This window comes from Amblyraja radiata, chromosome 31 (assembly GCF_010909765.2).
Source record: "Amblyraja radiata isolate CabotCenter1 chromosome 31, sAmbRad1.1.pri, whole genome shotgun sequence".
In the NCBI taxonomy this organism is placed as follows: Eukaryota; Metazoa; Chordata; class Chondrichthyes; order Rajiformes; family Rajidae; genus Amblyraja; species Amblyraja radiata.
Window position 1 is genome coordinate 24,896,887 of NC_045986.1, and position 20,790 is coordinate 24,917,676.

The window sequence follows — 20,790 nt, forward strand, 5'->3', positions numbered from 1 at the left end:
AATTGGAACCATGATTCTTTATTTTGAAACCACCTCCCTCCTTTTTTTCTAGTCCTTTTCTATATTTATGGAACTGTGTAGCTCTGTAAAACATTGGAAAAATGTGATATGTTGCAGAATAAGGTTATTTCAATAAATACCATACAATCATTTATATGTTGTACTTTCTAGCCCAAATTTATTGTAATCATAGATTGCAGGTTTGCACATAGTGATTTTGTCTTTATTTTCACAAACAATAATCCACCATATAGCACCTATCCAGTGTTGGGCACTATTTCCTTATTTGCTTTTGCATCTTTCTTTTGTTTCATATAGAACAAGCATGACGAGCCATAACCAGGGATTCAGAAAAACATGATTTTACACATTGCTGTTAAGAGCTTTCAACCGGAGCTAATCGGCAATGCGTGCAGAAAATCAATTATACTCTATCAGTGATCAAGGGAATTCAAATTGATTTGTATCTTTTATTCAGCTTTCTTGTAAAATTCAAATTCCAAATTTATGAACAATTCCTAGAACCAGGACATTACTATTGTATAAAACACATGCCTGAATGAACCGGTGCTATTGTCAATCAGAAACTACAATACTGCTGCATAGCAGGTGATTCAGAACACAAAGCGGACAATGTCTGAACAAACAATTCAAATTATTGATTTATATTAAATGCTTTACATCCATGACTTTGTGGAGCTTTGCATGTAGATACATCATATATTTAGTGGCGTGACTGAAAGAAAGACGCGTTATGTATTCAAGGTGTAAGAAATAAGCAAATTTAAATTATTTTCTAAATCATCTCCATCTTTTTAATTATTTGTTTAAGAAGGATCATTTTATTTATTTAATTATTTTATTGGTTATGCCAGTTGATTACTTATTCAAAACAATACATACACGCATACACAGATATCGATTCTTTGGGTTAGGAGAATTAAAAAAGCTTCACAACTTGCTTGGTTATGTGTTTATTTGTAAATAAACATCAGAATGCCTGTACATATCAGCTCTACTAAGATAATATTCATAGTCAGGAATTAACCAAAGAGGGAAATTGAAAACTATTGACAGATGCATTAACCCGCTTGGTCACGTGACTTAATGCACGGTCATAACAATCTTGCAGAAGGACCTTCCATGCAGAAGGTCATCCAGTATTTTTAACGACAAATTACTTTTCCAGAATAACACTCTCATGTTATAACACTCTCATATATAACACTCTCACACACAGAATAACACTTTAATATAAAGATAACTCATCTTTTCATTATGAATACAGCTACATCTAATGGGAGTCCTCCCTTGGATTCCTAAAGCTTCCCCAAGTTATCCATTTGATAAGGCAACAAAGGAGAAAAGGAGAAGGGACAAGAACCCTGCACCTGCCGATCTCAAAGGTTTCGGGCCGAAACGTTGCCTATTTCCTTCGCTCCATAGATGCTGCCGCACCCGCTGAGTTTCTCCAGCACTTCGATTTTCCAGCATCTGCAGTTCCTTCTTGAACATATCTCATACACCTATTCTCCTGACATTGGCCAAATGAGTGGGTGGATTCATGCAATCTTATGAGAGAGGTTCCTTATTCCTCCTTGTCTTGAGAGTCTCATTAATAATAATAATAATAAATTTTATTTAATGGGCGCCTTTCAGACATCTCAAGGACACCTTGCATAGTAATCGGAATAAAAACATGTAATCGGAATAAAAACATATAATCGGAACAGAACAAGTAAAAAAGACATCACAGAGACACAAATTAAAAACAGAATTCAATCCAAAAACAGAAAATCAAAAACACAGTGTGAAGAGAGAGCAGCGGCAGCCAAAGCGCGCCAGCGCCCACTCCCTCTTCACGGCAGCCATCTTGGACACAGACCTACAGGACTACAATTAGACAATAAAATCATCCCCCCACAGTGAATAGCACTGTGGAGGAAGGCACAATGTCCAGTCCCCACCCCATGTTCATCCCAAAGTCAGGCCTATTGAGGCCACCGCAATTGCCTCTACGGAGGCCCGATGTCCCTGGCCGTTCTCACCGGGTGGTCTTGCCCCGGCGTCAGGAGAGTCCTTTCGGCGGCTGGGCCACCTGGAACGGCCGCTTCCTGGTTGGAGCCCGCGGCTGCCGAAGCCGACAAGGCCGCGCCGGTTTGGAGCTCCCAGGCTCCCGATGATAAAGTCGGCGCCTCCTCTCCGCACTGCCGCCTCTCCGCACTGCAGCCTCTCCGCACTGCCGCCTCTTCGCACGCCGCCTCTCTGCTCCGCAGACCCGCAGCCCGGAGATGTTGCTCTCGGCGGTCCAGCTCGCCAGAGCTCCAGCGCGGCGACCCAGGCAAGGCGTCGCCCGCTCCACTCCGCTCCGCTCCAGAGCTCCAACGCTGTGCAGCCGCCGAGGCCGAGGTGCTGGGCGGTCCCCGCCAGGAAACGGCGCTCCAAGCCCGCAGGTAGGCCACGAGGACGGGTCGACGGGCAGCCCGGAGAAAAGGCAGCCACACCGACCAGGTAGGGACCTAGAAATAAAGTTACACCTACCCCCCCACATTAAAAGACCATATGCCCTACAAACAAAAAAACAGGACTCACTAAAAACTATAAAAAAAACGAATTTAAAACGGATGGCTGCTGGCTAGCAGCCGTTCACCAAGATGGCTCCTCCTCCAAGGAGGAGGAGCCATCCTCATTGCATAAAGGTGACAAATCACATGCCACACAATAGAATTGGGTAAAAGATGACAATTTGAAAATCATTCCGCTTCTGCTTCCCGAAAGTTTACATTTAAAAAATCTCAACCTCTTGTTTAAATCTCTTCATGGTTTTGACCTCTACCCCAACAACGCAATCATCAGTATACTCCAGGTGCTGCCAGATCTGGCCTCTTGTTGTCCCCAACTTCCTTCACCCATCAATGAAAGCCATGCTTTCAGATGACCAAGCCGAATCTCTAGAAATCTTTCCCTATCATTTCTGAACCAATTATAGCCATTTGGGCCAATGCGAGCTTCTCATGAAATACCTTGGGTCACATTAATCTATTAAAAGCAGTTAACCCAAGATAATAGAACTATTTCTATCCCTCACTATACTTTTCAAAATTAGCTCTTAACATGGTCACACTTTGTCATAAGACATCTGACTGTCAGTCAGATAATTGCCATTGGTTAAATCTATATCTGTAACCTGCTTAATTGTTCTAATTGACATGTTTATGTCCTGTAGTTGACATTGATAATCTCGTCTTTTATTTTGCCGTTTGTATTTCAATCCAGGTGTATTATGAAAACGCCAAGACAATTGTACAAAAAAAAAAACACAGATTGAATCCATATAAATTGTGGGGAAAACGCACATTAATTTTGCTAAATTTTATTCAGATATATTTATACTATTGATTAAATGTCTGTCACAACCACCACCAATACAAGCTACAATTGCTTTCACTAGTCAGGTACAATTTCAAATATCAACCTTTGAATATATGTATTAATAACAGGGGCTCCCTGAGTTATGACTAAAGGAAATTTAACTTTACACAAATTTTCCCATCCTTTTTATCAAAGCACTCTTTAAGCTAATAACAATAGTTGTTTTATGATATTCATGAATTAATAAATTCCAATAGCTGAAATATGGGTAATGTTAGGCTGCTATTCAATAAAATGAAATCATAGCAGCCGTTTGCAGGGCAACACAACTTGGCTGTGTTGATAAAGAACACGTTTCTGATGAGAAATCGGTTTATGAACAGATCTCAGGAACGGAACCATTGAGTATCCCGGGAACAGCTTGGGCAATCAGCTATCCCAATGCATACTATATGTTACTTTTTTTTTTTAAAGGAAGACAACTCACAGCTTTTCTAACACCACCAGCACACTAACAAATCAGGAACAGATAAATTTATAATTTTTATAAATCAAAAAAATAGTAATCTTCGTAACAGATTGTAGCAAATGTAACCACTACTTTAATTTGACAACCTTCTTACAAAAACAGAATGAACTTTATCACCATTGATTACTACAATCAAAATTGGAAGTTCAGCTATATGTTCCACATTCTCCACCATAAATGTATTAACACATCAATAAAACCAGATTATCCTATGAAGTTAATACTTGCCACTTATCAAATGCAAGTATTTGCATGTGAAAGCAGACATCACTTCCACTGGAATGTTTCATTGCATATATTAAACCAGTAGGTAGGTTAGTGAAGTAGTTAGTTTAAGAGTCAGTCCCAGAATACCTAAGATTGAATTGTCATCACGTCATTCCTTGATGTAAGGAATTGGGCAATGTGCTCATGAAACATCTCTTATGAAGCCATTAAGGCAACTGTAATAATCAATATAAAAATCACAATTTGAACACACATCAACATTGGAGCATATTATCAGAAACCAGAATCAAAACAATCATCATTGCACAGTTCCAACAGATAGGTGAGTGGTTAAGAGTGAACGACCACTTATTCATCACACAGGAGCACTCTTGAATACTTTAGAATGCACAATGAAAGATCGAATTCCTATTGTACAACAAATTACCCAATTCCAGTTTTAATTGTATGCATACATGTGCAAACCTTGATTATTTAAGATACCAGAAGGAAGCACTGTGTTGGTCCTCAGGAGATGAAAACCAGCAAAACTTCCTGTTCAAATCCATATCTCCAATTATTTCTTTTTTTTTTTTAAAGTGAGAACTGGCTATCTTCCTTTTCAACTGCCACCCATTCCAACAGCAGCAAATAATTATAGAACCCAATACAAAACCTCCAGCTAACCAGACACCATGTGAAACTTAGAAGACCACTTACAATCTAGTGGAATCAGTGGGAACATACACTTTACCTCATTTGTGTTCCAGCGGTGTCTTTCCTTTGGTAAAGCAGAACATTTCGGTAAACATTCGAGTAGTTTCTTGGGCAAGAATATTTTCACATGACTGCCATTGCTGTTTCCATGATCATCTGAAATTAAGCAAAATAACACCAATTATCGGTCAATCAAGATGCTTGTTGTTAATGTCACACAGAAACCAACACAGGAGTTGGCTAATCCTCCTGTGAATCTGCTCCGTCTTGAATCACTTTACGGCTGATCCAATCTTAGCCTCAAAATGGCATTCCTGTTTTCTCCCACCATCCTTGACTACCTTTCAGTTTAAATATCTATCAGTCACCATCTTGAATATATTCAATGACACTGATTGTACTGCTTTCTGGGGTACAGAATTCCAAAGATTCACAAGTCTGATACAACAAATACTTCCCATCACCGCCTGAAATGGCCAACACCCTTTACTGAAGCTGAGGCCGCCAGATCTAGATATCCACACCAGAGAAAACATCTCTCAGCATCCAACTTCTCAATCCTCCATGGAGATTTGTGTTTCAATAAGATCACCTCACAATCTTCTCTATTCCAGATATGGGCACCTCGATTAACTTATCTTCATACGTCAACCCCTTCAGCCAAGAATCGACCAAGTGTAATTTCTGGCCCAAATTCTCACCTCTTGCACTACTATGGACTTGATTTTTTTCCAGTTTCCTCTCCTTTCAAATTGTGTGTGCAGAATATGTACAATTTATATATAATTTGTCTATTTACGTGCAATTCTCTTTTGTGTTCTTGTCCGAGTCTATGTGCCTGCAATTCTGCTGAAAGCAAGCTTTTTCATTGTCCCTTTGCCTCACTGTATTCGTGCATATGAAAATAAACTGGAACCTAACCCTAACCCTAACTTGAATATGGTGTTTTGCATCAAGGTTTGATTTGATAACTTCTGCAAAATATTTTGGGACATTTTTGATAAATCAAAGGAACAAAACGAATGGAAATTGTGGGCTTTCTCAATTCCCAATATTATAATCGGCATTTAACTTAGAGGTTGTGTAATCTGTTGTCTTTAGAGAAATTAAAAGCTTATTTAAAATTCTGTTCAAAAGCAGTTGGTAATAAATTAGTCCCCAGTGATCATAGCAACATCGGCAACACTCTCCTCAAGAATATTAGTATTTTAGAATTACTGCTTACTTCAGATTTACCATCACTAACAGAACTCCAGTGGCATTCTGCACATCTGAACATCAGTCCATTAATTTGGCATTGCATTCTAAACCATGTGTGTTGTCAAGTTTGCCAGTAATCAATTAATCAATTAAAATATAACCCATGATGTTAATGGCATTACTGTAAACTTGATCCCTCATTGGAATGCTTGTAACACATTATGAAGCTGCCCCATATTACCATGTATACAATATCAAAAAACTTGGTAAATATTATAATGTTTAAGGGCATTGAAAAGTTCTCCCAATTGAATATAGAAACGATTTATCTTCCCTTTATAACTTATTATCTTATTTCTGGGACATAGTCCCATTGATACAAGATCAAAAGGCCATTTTTCATGCCCAAGTCTAGATGATAAATATTAGCACTATCCAACTACAGTTAGCACAGTCAGCCCAAATTCATCTCCACCATTCTCCACATATGCTCATTAGCACGATTCAATGCAAAAGAGCCAGAATCAGAAATAATTGCAGATTTCACAGCCCGAAGGTCAGGGCTCAGAAACCGATTTCAGCACACCACGTTATACTACAGCTGACATCAGCAAACTCAGTGAGGCTATGAATTAAACCAGGGACCTCCCGCCCATATGGTTGAAGTATATGATGGTTTTACCACCTGTGCCATTAAGCGCAGTTTGATGTAGCAATTTAATCTCATGGTTCAGATTACATTACAAACAATTATTGAATCCCTCCATTAAATTACCATCTTGTAATCCATTCCAAGATATTGATTACCATGTGCAGAATATTTCCTGGCAACATGATAAAATTGTTCCTACATTACAACACCATGAAAAATATGCAAGTCTTAAGCATCTCATGACAAATGAGTACCTTTTCCTCTAAATTGCTGCACCTCTATGTTCAGCATTTCCACTCTATCATGGTTAAAATGAGGGGAAAAAATCTTCACAGCAGACCATATATTATAAAGAACAATAAGTAGTTGTCAGCAAATTCAAAGCTCTCGTGGTTTATTATGTCACCAGAAGTCAAACTCGTCATCCATTACCCTATTCCTCTTACCCAAAGATTTCAACATCTTTGGAATTGCTTTAGTCTTGGTCATTTAAAATTACACCTCTTTCAAATTTATACGTGATCACATTTTGGATAATAATGTGTTATTTTCAGTAGCTTTCTGCTACCAAATTAGCAGAATAAATTGCTTTCCCCAAAATACTGTATTTACAGACAACAATAATACGAGATGCCCAGAATTTATATTATCTTAATTATTTTATTTTAACATTTGCGCTCAAAAAAAAATTTGGAGAGTTTTCTGTTCATGACTGCAAAATACTATCCACTCAAAGATCCCATAACACACTTCAGGTAAAGGATATCATAGGTCAGTCCGGGGTAAAACATTCAGTGCATTGATTTATCATGTTTTCTCAGAGCAAGTGTACAACAGACTACACTAAATTCCCTTTACCTGAGACTTTAACGATGCACCCCATTAACACTATCCTACACAGGAGGAACAATTTACTATTTTACAGAAGCCAATTAACCTAAAAACCTGTACATCTTTGGAGTGTAGGAGGAAACCACAGCACGCTGAGAAAAGCCACACAACCACAGGAAGAACATACAAACTCCATACAGTCAGGATCAATCCCGGGTCTCTGGCGCTGTAAGACAGCTCTACGTCACTGTGCTGCTACTTTGCACATAATAATAGTGTGAAGTTTATATTTTCTATATCTGACTTTTATTTTCTGGGAAATATCACTGATGTAATGCAAAATTACAGCAGTCCTTCACTGCTTGTTCATACAAGTCAGAGTGTTGCACTTGAGTGTGCTCAGGTTTGCGTATATATAGGGGCCTTACATCTTAAAGACCAATTGTTATTTTATACATTCAGACCCAGCTAAATTTAAAGAAAAGGGACCAGAAATAATTCATTATCAGCTGGTCTCACACAAATCTCTTCAAATTATTGCACACCACTCACGGTTTTATGGAAAATCTAGACCAATTGCGGACCCGTTGGGTCCCGATCCCCCAACACAATATTCCACCACTCACGCAGGCGCAGCAGACATTTTGAAAGTTTAAAATGGCAATAACTAGTAAAATATAAGATCAATGTGAACGCATCTCACTCTCCCTCATCAGTCCCCTATTTCCCTCTTACATTATCCGCCCTCTCCCCACCCTCCTTTGCTTCCTACCCTCACCCCCTCACTTCCTCTCTCCCCCCTACCCTATTATCTCACCATCCCTCTTCCTACCCTTATCCTCCTCCATTCCCGCATCCCCCAACACTCCCTCCCTCTCTTCACCCTCCCTCAGCTTTCCCCTCTCCTCCTCTCCTTCCTCACCCCTCACTCCCTCTCCTTTCCTCTACCCTCAGTCACTCCCTCCCTACATAACCCCCCTCCCCTCCGTACCCTTCTCTCCTTTTACCCCTCTCCTCACTTCCCCCTATCCCACCTCCTCACCTCCCCCACTGCCCCCTATCCCCCACGCCCTACCTCCCCCACTCCCCTCTCTCTATCCCCCCCTCCTCTCCCACTCTCCCTCCTCACCTCCCCCACTACCTCTTCCTCAATCCCCCGACTCTCTCCTCACCTCCCCAGGATCTCGATGTAAACCACTGCCGACCCCGATTTCTCCACGATGTCGGCGATGAAGTTGTACTTAGACAATAGGTGCAGGAGTAGGTCATTCGGCCCTTCGAGCCAGCACCACTATTCACTGTGCTCATGGCTAATCATCCACACTCAGTATCCCGTTCCTGCCTTTTCACCATATCCCCTGACTCCGCTATCTTTAAGAGCTCTATCCAACTCTCTTTTGAAAGCATACAGAGAATTGGCCTCCACTATCTCCCTGCTCCCCTATTCCTCACCTCTCCCTATCGCACTCCCCCACTAAACACTATGTTTAAATAACATTTAATCTCCTCCCCTCCCCTACTCCCTCTCCTTACAACAATGTAACAAATCTCTCATTGCACTGGGAGTCCTGTCTCCCCTCCCTCACTCTCTCTCTCTCTCCTTACAACAATGTAACACACCTCTCATTGCACAGGGTGTCCTGTCATTTGGTATCATTGTAACAGGCAGGACAAGTTTTAAAGTGAAAAGTTTGATTTTGTATTCTTTCCCTCTTGGAATAAACGCTAGCATTGCATTTGCCTTCCTTACTACTGATTCGACTTGCAAATTAATTTTTTGGGAATCCTGCACCAGTACTCCCAATTCCCTTTACACATCTGATTTCTGTATTTTCTCCCCATTTAAAAATAGTCGACACCTTTATTCCTGCTACCAAAATGCATGACTCCACACTTTGCTACACGATATTCCATTTGCCACTTCGCTAACCACTCTCCCAACCTGTCCAAGTCCTTCTGCAGAGTCCCTGCTTTCTCTACACTACCTGCCCCTCCACCTATTTTCGTATCATGTGTAAACTTGGCCACAAGGTCTTCAATCCCCTCATCCAAATTATTAATATGCAACGTGAAGAGTAGCGGCCACCAGTCACTGGCAGCCAATCTGAAAAAGCCCTCTTTATTGTCATTCTTCTGCCATCCAGCCAACCTGCTATCCATGTAGTATCTGTCCTTTGATACCATGGGCTCTCATCTTCCATAACGGTGATTAAAGCTGATCTTCCATCTATTGGACATTGATGCTCCAAGTATTTTTCTTTCAATCATATGTTCAATATCTCACTTGAGTTGAAGCAAATTTATCACATACAAATTTAACAATACTTTCCTTTAATTCCAGAACTTCGATACAAATTGTACTCCCCAATCTGGTGTCATCTGTGAATATAGACATTTCCAACTCATGAGCAATGTTTCCTCATATAAATGTACAGTATACCCAACCAATAATCCTCAGAAAATGTGTTCAACCCCTACGAAATTTTGTTTTGAACTCTGTTAGTCATAGAATCACATGGGCACAAGCAATAGGCATTTGGCTCAATACCTACAGCCAGCGCTGTAGAGAAATCCAGTCATTCCATTCCTGTTTGCCATCTCTCAGCTTTGAGTGCTTACATTTTCATGTAGCTATTCAATATCCTCTGAAATAAAATAAATTACACAATCCATTTCTACCTTCTCACTGTTTTTAAGAAGGAACTGCAGATGCTGGAAAATTGAAGGTACACAAAAAAGCTGGAGAAACTCAGCGGGTGCAGCAGCATCTATGGAGCGAAGGAAATAGGCAACGTTTCGGGCCGAAACCCTTCTTCAGACCCTTCTTCTGAAGAAGGGTTTCGGCCCGAAAGGTTGCCTATTTCCTTCGTTCCATAGATGCTGCTGCACCCGCTGAGTTTCTCCACCTTTTTTGTGTACCTACCTTCTCACTGGCATGTTCCAGGACATCACCGTGAGCTACAACATATCTTTTACTCAAAACTTAAATCTGTCTCCGATTCTTTGCACCATTAGTTAATAGGTACAACCTTTACCTGCATATCTTATAAATATATATACATTTTAACTTACATGAGGGTCATAGATGACATGGTCACGTTTAAAAAAAAATCAGTATTGCATCTACTGGATTATATTTATTTGAATTACTGTCCCAAAATAATTCTGCAAAATATGGTCACACTCGCGTTTGGAATCCGTATTGACTGTCCCTATTTATTTTCAGTTTCTATTGACATAGCCTTCCCATAATAATTTATTTTAGTTACATCTTGTTCAATTTCTTTACATTTTATCATTTCAAATATCTATTGTTTGATCAACTCCTATTTGAGAACCTTACTCTTTTTGTTGCCTTTATTGAAAAATGATCTACTTCACCACTGAACTATCATTCCAAATCTGAAAGCTTCAAGACAAGCTGTACACTTCAGAAAACAAAACAAATAGTATTATGGTTAACAAAATCAGAAAATAAATTTCCAAGAATAAGCACAGTATCTCTTCAGCAAAAACAGAGGTATTTTACTTTTAAAATGTCGAATGCTTAAAAGAAAACATCCAAAATTTATGTTGAATCAATAATACTATCCAATTCATGGTGAAATCTTTCTGGAAGAACTACATAAACTAGCTTAGATTTTAAAGGGTGAAAATATTTGGATTTATCATCAGCACCTGGGAATCTTCAGAATGTCTTTGTATGGATGTTTTCTCCACCATGGTAAACTAAAATAACTTGATCCAGCTTTAATTCAGTGTTTACAACCTATCGCAAAATATTCTGAAGATTTTACACATAGTTACGAAAAGTTTAAATGCTTAGTTTTCAAAATTAAAACAAACATACTACACAACAAACCATGTGGCCTTAAAAATGTGTTGCAATTTCTTTACCCAAAACAAAATTTCAAAATAAACAGTTCATGTTTCAGCTTTATTATAGGTGCAATACCCACAAGGTTTGGATACTAAAAATTGATTTAATGTTTACAAACATATTAAATGTTGCTACTTTATCCCAATTGGCTTTTGATCACATCAGAGTCAAAACAGAAAGCAAAGCAAGCAATTCAACAGCAAACTTCTTTGCCCAATCCCAATTGCATCTAATGTCCACACTGCTATCTAGCCATTCTTACCAATCAGGAATACAAATTTATATTTGGTTTCCTTGTACACCGTGCCAAAAATTATCTATTCAAGAAATACTCCTGGAAAAAAAAGTTAAATGGCATAGCTTTCTATTTTTCTTCTCAATACTATTCATATTTTCCCCATGGAATTGTGCACATTGATTGAAAATAGAAATTTCAAGTGCATCCTGTAAATTCTCAAACAGGTCAGGCAACACACAGAGAGAAAACTAGAGTTAATATTTTAGGTCTTTGACCTTGTATTAATACTGTTATCTCAGGTTTTTGTTCAGCAGAGAAAACATCAAGCCTACTAAATATTCTACCTCTAGTGATCACATGGTAACGTCATTTGGCTCATAATATTTTATTGAAAGCAGAAGATTAATGCAGGTCCACAATATCTTTTATAGCTTCATAAAAAATAACCACACTTTTTTTTTTGGTGTGTGTGTGTGGGGGGGGGGGGGGGGGGGGGGGGGGAGATGGTGAAAAAACAGTGAGCATATGAACCAACTTTCAACTTCTTATGCTTGTATGTTTTCATAAACCCCAAACCAAATCGCTACCAGAGTAAAGAAAACTAGATATATACTTTATTTCAACAGATGTACAGAAAAGATAGTGGATTAAGGTAATGGATTTCAAATCAGGCAACTTAAACTTCAGCCAAGAGAAATAAATAATTGGAATGAACACCAAATAAATCTGTAATAAATATTACAGAAAAACCTTAGTGTCTTGCAAATTATGTACATTGCATCAGATGCAAAGTATGCCTGCATGAACCATTGATAAACTGTACATCTGCTCCATACATGTATGAACAGCACAACATGCTATTTGGCTCAACAGGTCCATGCTGATGTTTCTGCTCTGCACAAGCTTCATCTAATTCAGTAAGGAAATCCTCCAGTTCTGGAATTTCTCAAGAAGTTGAGATGAAAAACTTGTACAGAAAAGCAGCTGATCTCTCAAAAAGTATATTAGGTCCCGTTTGACTTTTCGATACACATCTACATTATCTACAGTTCTACATTAGTGGCTGCCCTTGTGTGAATTTAGCCAGAGAGCACTGTATACAAGGCTAGAGAATCCCTAGCAAGTCTGGTCAAGCTTTCAGACAATGTCCAGGTCAATATCTAAAAAGAGATCACTGGCTTTCAGAAGAAGGTACCCCAGGTAATTTTCTCTCTATGCATTGTTAACAAGGCCAGGAATGTTGTCAATGACTCGGCGAAAACCAACCATTTCAAAACTGAAGAATAATCAAATCTGGGTGTTTCCCTTGTCCTTACAGAATTGCTGCTGAGCTATCAAATATGAAGCACTGCAATTGCTTAAACATTTTCATTACACCAAGAACCTGCAGATGTCTCACAAATAGCAATATGAAACCAGCCATAACAGCAATTTTCCTTTATATATTTTACTATAAAAAGTCTACTAAGTATCCTTTCTGAATAAAATAGGGAAGCCAAATATGGAAATACTTGGAGAGGTGAAGTAAAACTATTTTCAGAGATAGTTTTGAACATGAAAATCAAGTTTGTAAATAAATCAGCTAATTGGTCAAAAAATAGGTCCATCATTCCTATTACTTAAAATAATTAATTAGTACACATCTTTTTATACCATGAATGCATGCTAGCATATCTTGTGCAAGGAAAAGGATTAATTCGTGGAATTAACCATGTATATTAATTAACCATCTTAGGCGTTGTTTTAACCATAAAGGGGCAATAGGCTAACAACAAAACAAGACAGTAGGCCATTTGACCCATAAGTATCATATTTTTATAACAGTCATTCAAACTATCCACACATCTTGTGAATGTAGGAGGCAACTCAAACACTAATAGGAAATGCACGAGCTATGGGGAACATATGCAAACACCACAGACAGCACTTGAGATCAAGATTGAACCCAGGACCCAGAGGTGCAAGGCAGCAACTATACTACAGGTGCACAACCTTTTATCCGAAAGCCTTGGGACCAGACACTTTTCGTAATTCAGAATTTGTCGGTCTTCGGAATGGAATTTTTTTAGCGTAGATTTTAATGGCTGGCTCAGTGGTAGAGTGCTCGGCTCATATCCGCAAGGTCGCGAGTTTGCGCCTTGATCCTGGCAGTTACTCGATCGCGAGTTTGAGTCTTCAATGTCGTTTTTTCTTGCAGAATAAATGTTTGTATGAAATACAGTGTAGGAGAGGTGTACTGACTGTGTGGGCAGAACTTTGGAAGTGATTGCCCACCAGTCTAAAAAGCCGCTGTGTCTCCCTGTCCCTGGGATAGCAGGGGGCGATCAAACAGCACAATACCCCCTCCCCCTCCAACTCCAGAGGAATCCGCTCCCCGATGGGCCGCTACCAAAGATCATAGAGGAGCTCCTCTATGATCTTTGGCCGCTACAGCGACAAGTGGCAGTTCGCCCACAGCCCGAGCTGCGCCCCCTCATCCGCCACCCCAAGAACAAGACGTACCTTGCACACCATCAGCTTCTGCCCCTACGTGTTCCTCTGGAGTTGGAGCGGGGCTGGGCTGGAGTTGCTGCTGGCTGTGGGTCTCTGGGATCTCCGTGCTTGCAGTGGGCTTGGGGGTCGGTGGGCGGCGGTGGGAGCTGTGGACCTACGGACCTACCTCCGTGGAGCTAGCCAGCTTCGGAGCGTGGAGAGCTGCGGGGGCGAGCTGCTGCGACCCGACTCTGGTGGATGGTGACACCGGGAGCTCGCGGGTCTCTGGTGGGAGACTGCTTTGCGGGGCACCGGCAGCGGCGACTTCTCCCGCCCGAATTACGGGGTTGAGAGTGACCTGGAGGGGGGCCTTACAACGCCCGGCGCGGCTGTAAATTGCCGCGGACTTGCTAGCGCCCGCCGGGGGCTCCAACATCAAGACCCGGGGCAGGGCCCTACATCTCCCGGCGTGGCTTTGAGTGGCCGCTCCCCGATGGGCCCCTACGACGCCCCGAGCTGCGCCCCGTCATCCGCAACCCAGGTTCCTCTGTAGTTGGAGTGGGGCTGGGCTGGGCTGCTGTTGGCTGTGGGTCTCTGGGATCTCCGTGCTTGCGGTGGGCCTGGTGGTCGGTGTCCCGTTGGTCCTGACGTCTCCGGTGACTGGCAAAGCCCCCGCGCCGGTGCAATGGGCGGGGAGCTGGAGAGGGGAGGGAAGGGGTCACACACATGGTCGGGAAGCAGAGGGGTGTAGGTGGGGTGATACTGAAGCGAGCGACAATCTGCTGCTGCCTGCCCGCTGAGTTAAAAAGTTCCCACGCAAGACTCACGAAACAATGTGTATCGTGAGTCTACCGTGGGAACTTTTTAACTCAGCGGGCAGGCAGCAGCATATTGTCAATTATTAACCCTCCCGCGCAATATACCCTCATCTTCTCTTTTATGAATGGGGATTTAGTTCCCCTTTCTTCGAGGACCGACCGGAGGTTCCGCTGTCACCTCTGCGGGCCGCCCTCGGTGAACGTTTTCAAGGACCTTTCTTCAAGGACCGAAAAAATGGCCGCTATTCGGAGGTTTTCGTTATTTGGATCTTCGGATAAAAGGTTGTGCACCTGTACTCATTTCCTTGGCTGTTTATAAAATATAAAGGGCAATATTAAAGGTCCATCATGAGGTGAGAGTTCAGGTGTGGCAAGACTTTTATCTTTAGAGATACTGTGCAGAAACAGGCCCTTCGGCCCACTGAGTCTGGCCCAACCATCGATAACGCCATACACTAACCTATCTACACATAGGAAAAAATTTACAATTTACCAAAGCCAATTAACCTACATACCTGTACATCTTTGGAGTGTGGGAGGAAACAGGAGCACCCAGAGGAAACGCATGAGAAAACCATTGCGCCACTGTGCCGCCCAAGAGAATAGAGCAATTTTACATGAAGCATTAACCTGCCCTGCACACAGTTTGAAATTAACATTTTGTTATTAAACAGTAATGTTTTCTGATCAAAACAACCTTATCCTTATCCAAGGCACAGTCCTTTATATGATCTAAGTGGAGAGGTCGGGGACATTTTGCCAAAAGTTCTTGTCAGTTCTGTTGAATTCATTCTCCAAATCCCACTGACCAGTTGCCTGATGAGTATTGTTACTGTTGAGGGTAACATTGCACCATGCAGACCAGACATTCACACCTTTAACTGCTGATTCAAGATCTAAGCCAGATCAACCCAGAGGGTTACAGTACGCATGAGAACAAAATAAATTGTAAAAAAATAGGATTCCCACTGTTAGTCAAAATACACTGATGCTGGAAACACACAAATTGAAGTATCGATGCAAGCAGAATCAGGTTTGAATAAATGGCCTCAAGGATGACGATGACCATTTTCCCTTAAGAGAGAATGGCCAAAACTAATGGAATGTAGACAAAAATGCTGGAGAAACTTAGCGAGTGAGGCAGCAGGGTGATGGTGCGGGTGATGGAGTGAAGGAAATAGGCAACGTTTCGGATCAAGGCCTTCTTCAAACTGATGTGGGGGTGGGGGGCGGGAAGAAAGGAAGAGGCGGAGACAGTAGGCTGTGGGAGAGCTGGGAATGGGAGGGGAAGGAGGGAGAAAGTAAGGACTACCTGAAATTGGCGAAGCCAATGTTCATACCGCTGGGGTGTAAACTATTCAAGCGAATAATGAGGTGCTGCTCCTCCAATTTACAGTGGGTCTCACTCTGGCCATGGAGGAGACAGAAAGGTCGGATTCGGAATGGGAGGGGGAGTTGAAGTGCTGAGCCACCAGGAGATCAGGTTGGTATCAGGTTGGTATCAATGGAATCATACTCCACCAGTTTGGAGTGAAAAGAATAGAGAAAATTTGAAGTTCTAAAAATAAAATGTTATTTGAAATAAAGGGAAAATAATTATCCTACTTTCTGTTACTAAAGCCCAAAAATCAGATATCATCCAATCTGAAGTACAATTATACAGTGGCTGACAATACATTGCATTGTTTCTTCCAAGAACGTCCCTTCAGGCAAAGGCAATTTATTTCCACTCCAATTATGGGGTTCTGAGAAAGCAGCTATTGACAAATGTGGCAGATCTCTACAAAAGGCCCTACATATATTCTCAGAACCAGAATTAGTGAAAGAAAACAGATGCAAGTGAAAGTAAAGAGAACGGCTGCATTGCTACATCATCTTTCATGACATCAGGTATTTCTAAAATACTTTGAAAATAATTAAGTACATTTGAAGCGTAGTCACTTAATTTGTAGTAAACACAACAGGAAATTTCTACACAACAATTTTCTACAAATATCATTACGGTAATAACCAGATAATCTCCCAACATTGGGTAAGCCCAGGATCAAGATTGACTAATAATACCAAAGCCTCTCTGTACTTGCCATACTAGTTAAAATAAAGAACAGCCGCTGGAGAAAATATCAAATTTACCCTAATGCTCCCAAGACCAAAGCCCTACATGAGCTGGTAGCACTGGAAACCAGACACAAAAGTACTAAGATTTTCAAGCTGACTTCATCAGCCACCATTGTTCTTAAATAGTTTCTTTTTTTCCCCTGGAGTTTTATAATTTCCAATACCCATGTCCCCTGAACTGTCCGATTTCTACTGTTTGGCTAAGATTCTAATGTTAGGTTTCACCAGAGACCAGTTTTTTATTTCCAATCTGAAATCTCTACTGACAATTATCTCACCAATATTTTTACACAAGATTTTAAAATGTTTCACCAAAGTCTATCTACAAAGTTCAGCACAACAGAAAAGGGCCTGTCCCACTTGGCGATTTTTTCGGCTACTGCCAGCGTCATATCAGTGCAGCCAAAAGATTTTGAACATTTCAAAATCCAGCAGCGACAAAAAAAATGTTGCGACACATGAAAAAACGCATCAATATGTCATCACGCCGCGTCACGCCACAAATTTTTCGGTGACCTGATAGGTTAGTCAATGATTGCAGCAGATGCCGAAAAAAATCGGCGAGTGAGACAGGCCCTTAAGTGTTTAGGTGGTGAACAGGATCCAATTAGCCTAGTTGTTTGATGGTAAACCTTTTCAGTGTTACTGGATGGTAAACCTTTTCAGTGTCAATGGAGTGACACTCACCCAGGAAGTTGAAGAGCATTCCATCACATTCCTAACATACCTTAGTGTATAATTGGCTGCAGCATATCCAGCTTTGTTGTTACAGACACTAGATACATAATCCAATTGAGCCTCTGGTCAATGATGTTGACGTTAATGGCACTCCTTCCAAATATCAAGAGAGATAATTAGATACTCTTGCTGCAGATGATCATTGTCTGGCACTCATGCAGTCTGAAGGTTACTTGCAGTGGCGGACTGGCCAGGGTGTCAGCTTGCCCGATGGCAAGTGGGCCCCTGATGAACTGGGCCCCTGATATCAAGTGGGCCCCTGATGAAGTGGGCCCCCTTTGTCTCCTGGCAACCAATATTTTTAGACCCAGTCCGCAACTGGGTACTTGGTACTTATCATCCCATGCCTGAATGTGGTCAAGATCATGCTGCATGCAGGGTTAGTTGCTTAATTATCAAAGTAACATGAATGGAACTGCACACCATGTCAACAGGAAGCATCTTCACTTCTGACTTAGGTTGGTAGAAGGATCATTGATGCTATCTGAGCAAGCAAAAAACCCTTTCTTTGTGCTGGGAATTACTCCAGCAAATGAACAGTTTCCCTTGATTTCCTTTGCCTTCAATTTCTCTTATCCTCCACGATGCCACAATGGATCTTCTTCTTGCGTATGACGTGCACAGCCTAAATTTGTAGGACAACTTGTTCTATTTGAACTTATTTGATTGTGCATGCCAGGTTGATTGCATTCGTCGAAACAGGGCAGACCACGTGAAGGTTGCAATCTCCCACCCCCACATTGGATCAAACACTAACTATCTTTATGTTAAGATAGTCAGTCACCTCGCCAAAACCAGGTAGAAAGCTGTGGAAACCCAGAGAAAAATAGTCTGATTGATCATTAGTAAACCAATTATTATGGAACAACTACTACTTGGCTCGTTTTCAACAATACCTTCCATCGTTTTCCTGATCCTGGACAATACTTAGCCAGAGTGAATCTATCTTGATTTTTATGGATCATCGGCAAAACTTTTCTGAAAATCCAAATTTGCTCCATTTCACTCTTCTCCTATTCCTATCATAATTAAAAGCCAAATATTGGACATTCCTCTAAATAACCACTCATTTAATTTAGCTGCCATTTTTTCTCTACAAAGCTCACTGGAATGTCAAAGGCATGATATCCAAGCATGCTGTCCTTCACATTTCTAACAGCATTCAAATGGAGTTCTCAGGCAATTTTTTAAAATGTGTCATGTGATCAGCAATATTTGTCCAATATGGTCAAGGTTACGACCTTGGTTATGGTTATGGCAAGGTCATTGTCAAGGTCAAACATGAGAGTTGAGGAAATAAACTATATATGTAATCAATAAAGTTGCAATGTCAAGACCATAAATGTTATACTCTGAAAGAATACCACCCAAAGTATACTGACAAAATTGCACGAGGAAGGACTTAATCTTGCATTCCATATACTTGATTGCGCAAGTAAAGATCCACCACAGGTTTGGGTTCTATCAGTTCTCGTTTTTTGTTACCTTATTAGCCATATCGAAATCAACATACATTTTGCTAATTCTCTTTCAAGTGGCTCACCCTAGAGGTTTCTCTTCGCTTAAGAATCTGTCACCATAATATTCAATGATGAGTTTATATATCAAATTAATGTAGTTCGCCTTCCACATCTACATTTAAGAATTTTCCAAAAAGAGACTGGTTTAGATATCAGGATGGGGTAAAATAAACTGCTAGCTTACCCAAAGGAGCCAAAACCAACTTCAGCAGCTTAATGACATACTAGCTGACATCAGTAAACTCAGTCCAGATAGATAATGGAACTGATAAATTTCCTGCCTCCTACAGCACAGACAAGTGAATCTTGATATATTTAATTGAAATTATGTCCAAGGTATTATGTTGGTTAGAATTAGGAAAAATGTAATTGCATGCCACTCAACCGCTGCATCACATACCACTACAGCACGTAGGAAAAGCTTTTTCCAGAAGATATAAAACTACAATTAATGGTTTGTCTGAAGTAAACCGAGTCTGAAGAGTCTCGACCCGAAACATCACCCATTCCTTCTCTCCAGAGATGCTGCCAGTCCTGCTGAGTTACTCCAGCATTTTGTGTCTATTTTCGATTTAAACCAGCATCCGCATTTCTTTCCTATACAATTAATGGTTGGCAGCAAGAATAACTAACGGCTGCAATAGAAAGCATGAACATCAATGATTTAAACAAACTCTTCTTTAACATATAAATTTAAAAAATATGTAAAACTGTTGGGAGCCAGCAAGGCTAAATAAATTTGGACGGCTTTAATGGCCTTGATTGAGCTTTCATCTTTAGTGTACTGCTAGTACACTAAAGGTTTTCAATATATTAACTTACAATATCACAGGTAGATGATTTGCTGTTCAAAATTGACTTTCAAATGTTTAACTCCGCAACCATTTGCTGAATAGGGAGAGCATGATCACTGCCACAAGTTGCTAAACTACATAATCCAACCTGTCATCTCTCATTCTGAACTTGAGATATAGATACCATCAGCTTACGCTCTCTTCTTTGCTTATCCCAACTTAACCCCCACCCTCATCCTCATCCCAGGTAACAGTCTGGAAAACTTTCATTGCACCTCCTCTATTGAAAATAAATCTTCTTTGGATAGGGATTCCAGACTGTTACATGAGACGTCCAAAGGCCAATCCCAGTTCCCAGTTGCATGTTATTTCAATTTTCCTTCTCAGTTCTACATCCGTGGCCTTCTCTTCTGCCAGGGTGAAGCCCGTCCAAATGAACGAAACAGCACTCATGTTCCACATGGGCATTCTATAAGCCAATGGTATGAATATTTTTTGGTAACCCTCCCCTCCAATGCATTTATCCCGCTCTCCCTCCTTCACAACCTCTTCCCATCCCAGTTTGGCCCCTCTTCCAGACCCCATGTCCATGCCCACCATGGGAGGGGGGAGAGAGGAGAGGGGTGAGGGGTGAGCGGAGGGAGGGGTGAGCGGAGGGAGGGTGGGCGAGAGTAGAGGGGAGAGGGAGGGGGGAGAGAGAGGAG

The 20,790-nt window shown here is 41.0% G+C and overlaps 1 protein-coding gene across 6 annotated transcripts in view; it reads right to left on the reverse strand.

Annotated features, from left to right (window-relative positions):
* Positions 1-20,790, reverse strand: part of camta1 (calmodulin binding transcription activator 1) — an 880,549-nt gene that overhangs the window by 847,531 nt on the left and 12,228 nt on the right. For all 6 annotated transcript variants that reach the window (XM_033048136.1, XM_033048135.1, XM_033048133.1 and 3 more), the window contains exon 2: positions 4,863-4,981. In XM_033048136.1, coding sequence (XP_032904027.1) covers positions 4,863-4,981 — 119 coding nt within the window. The remainder of the gene's footprint in view (positions 1-4,862; positions 4,982-20,790) is intronic.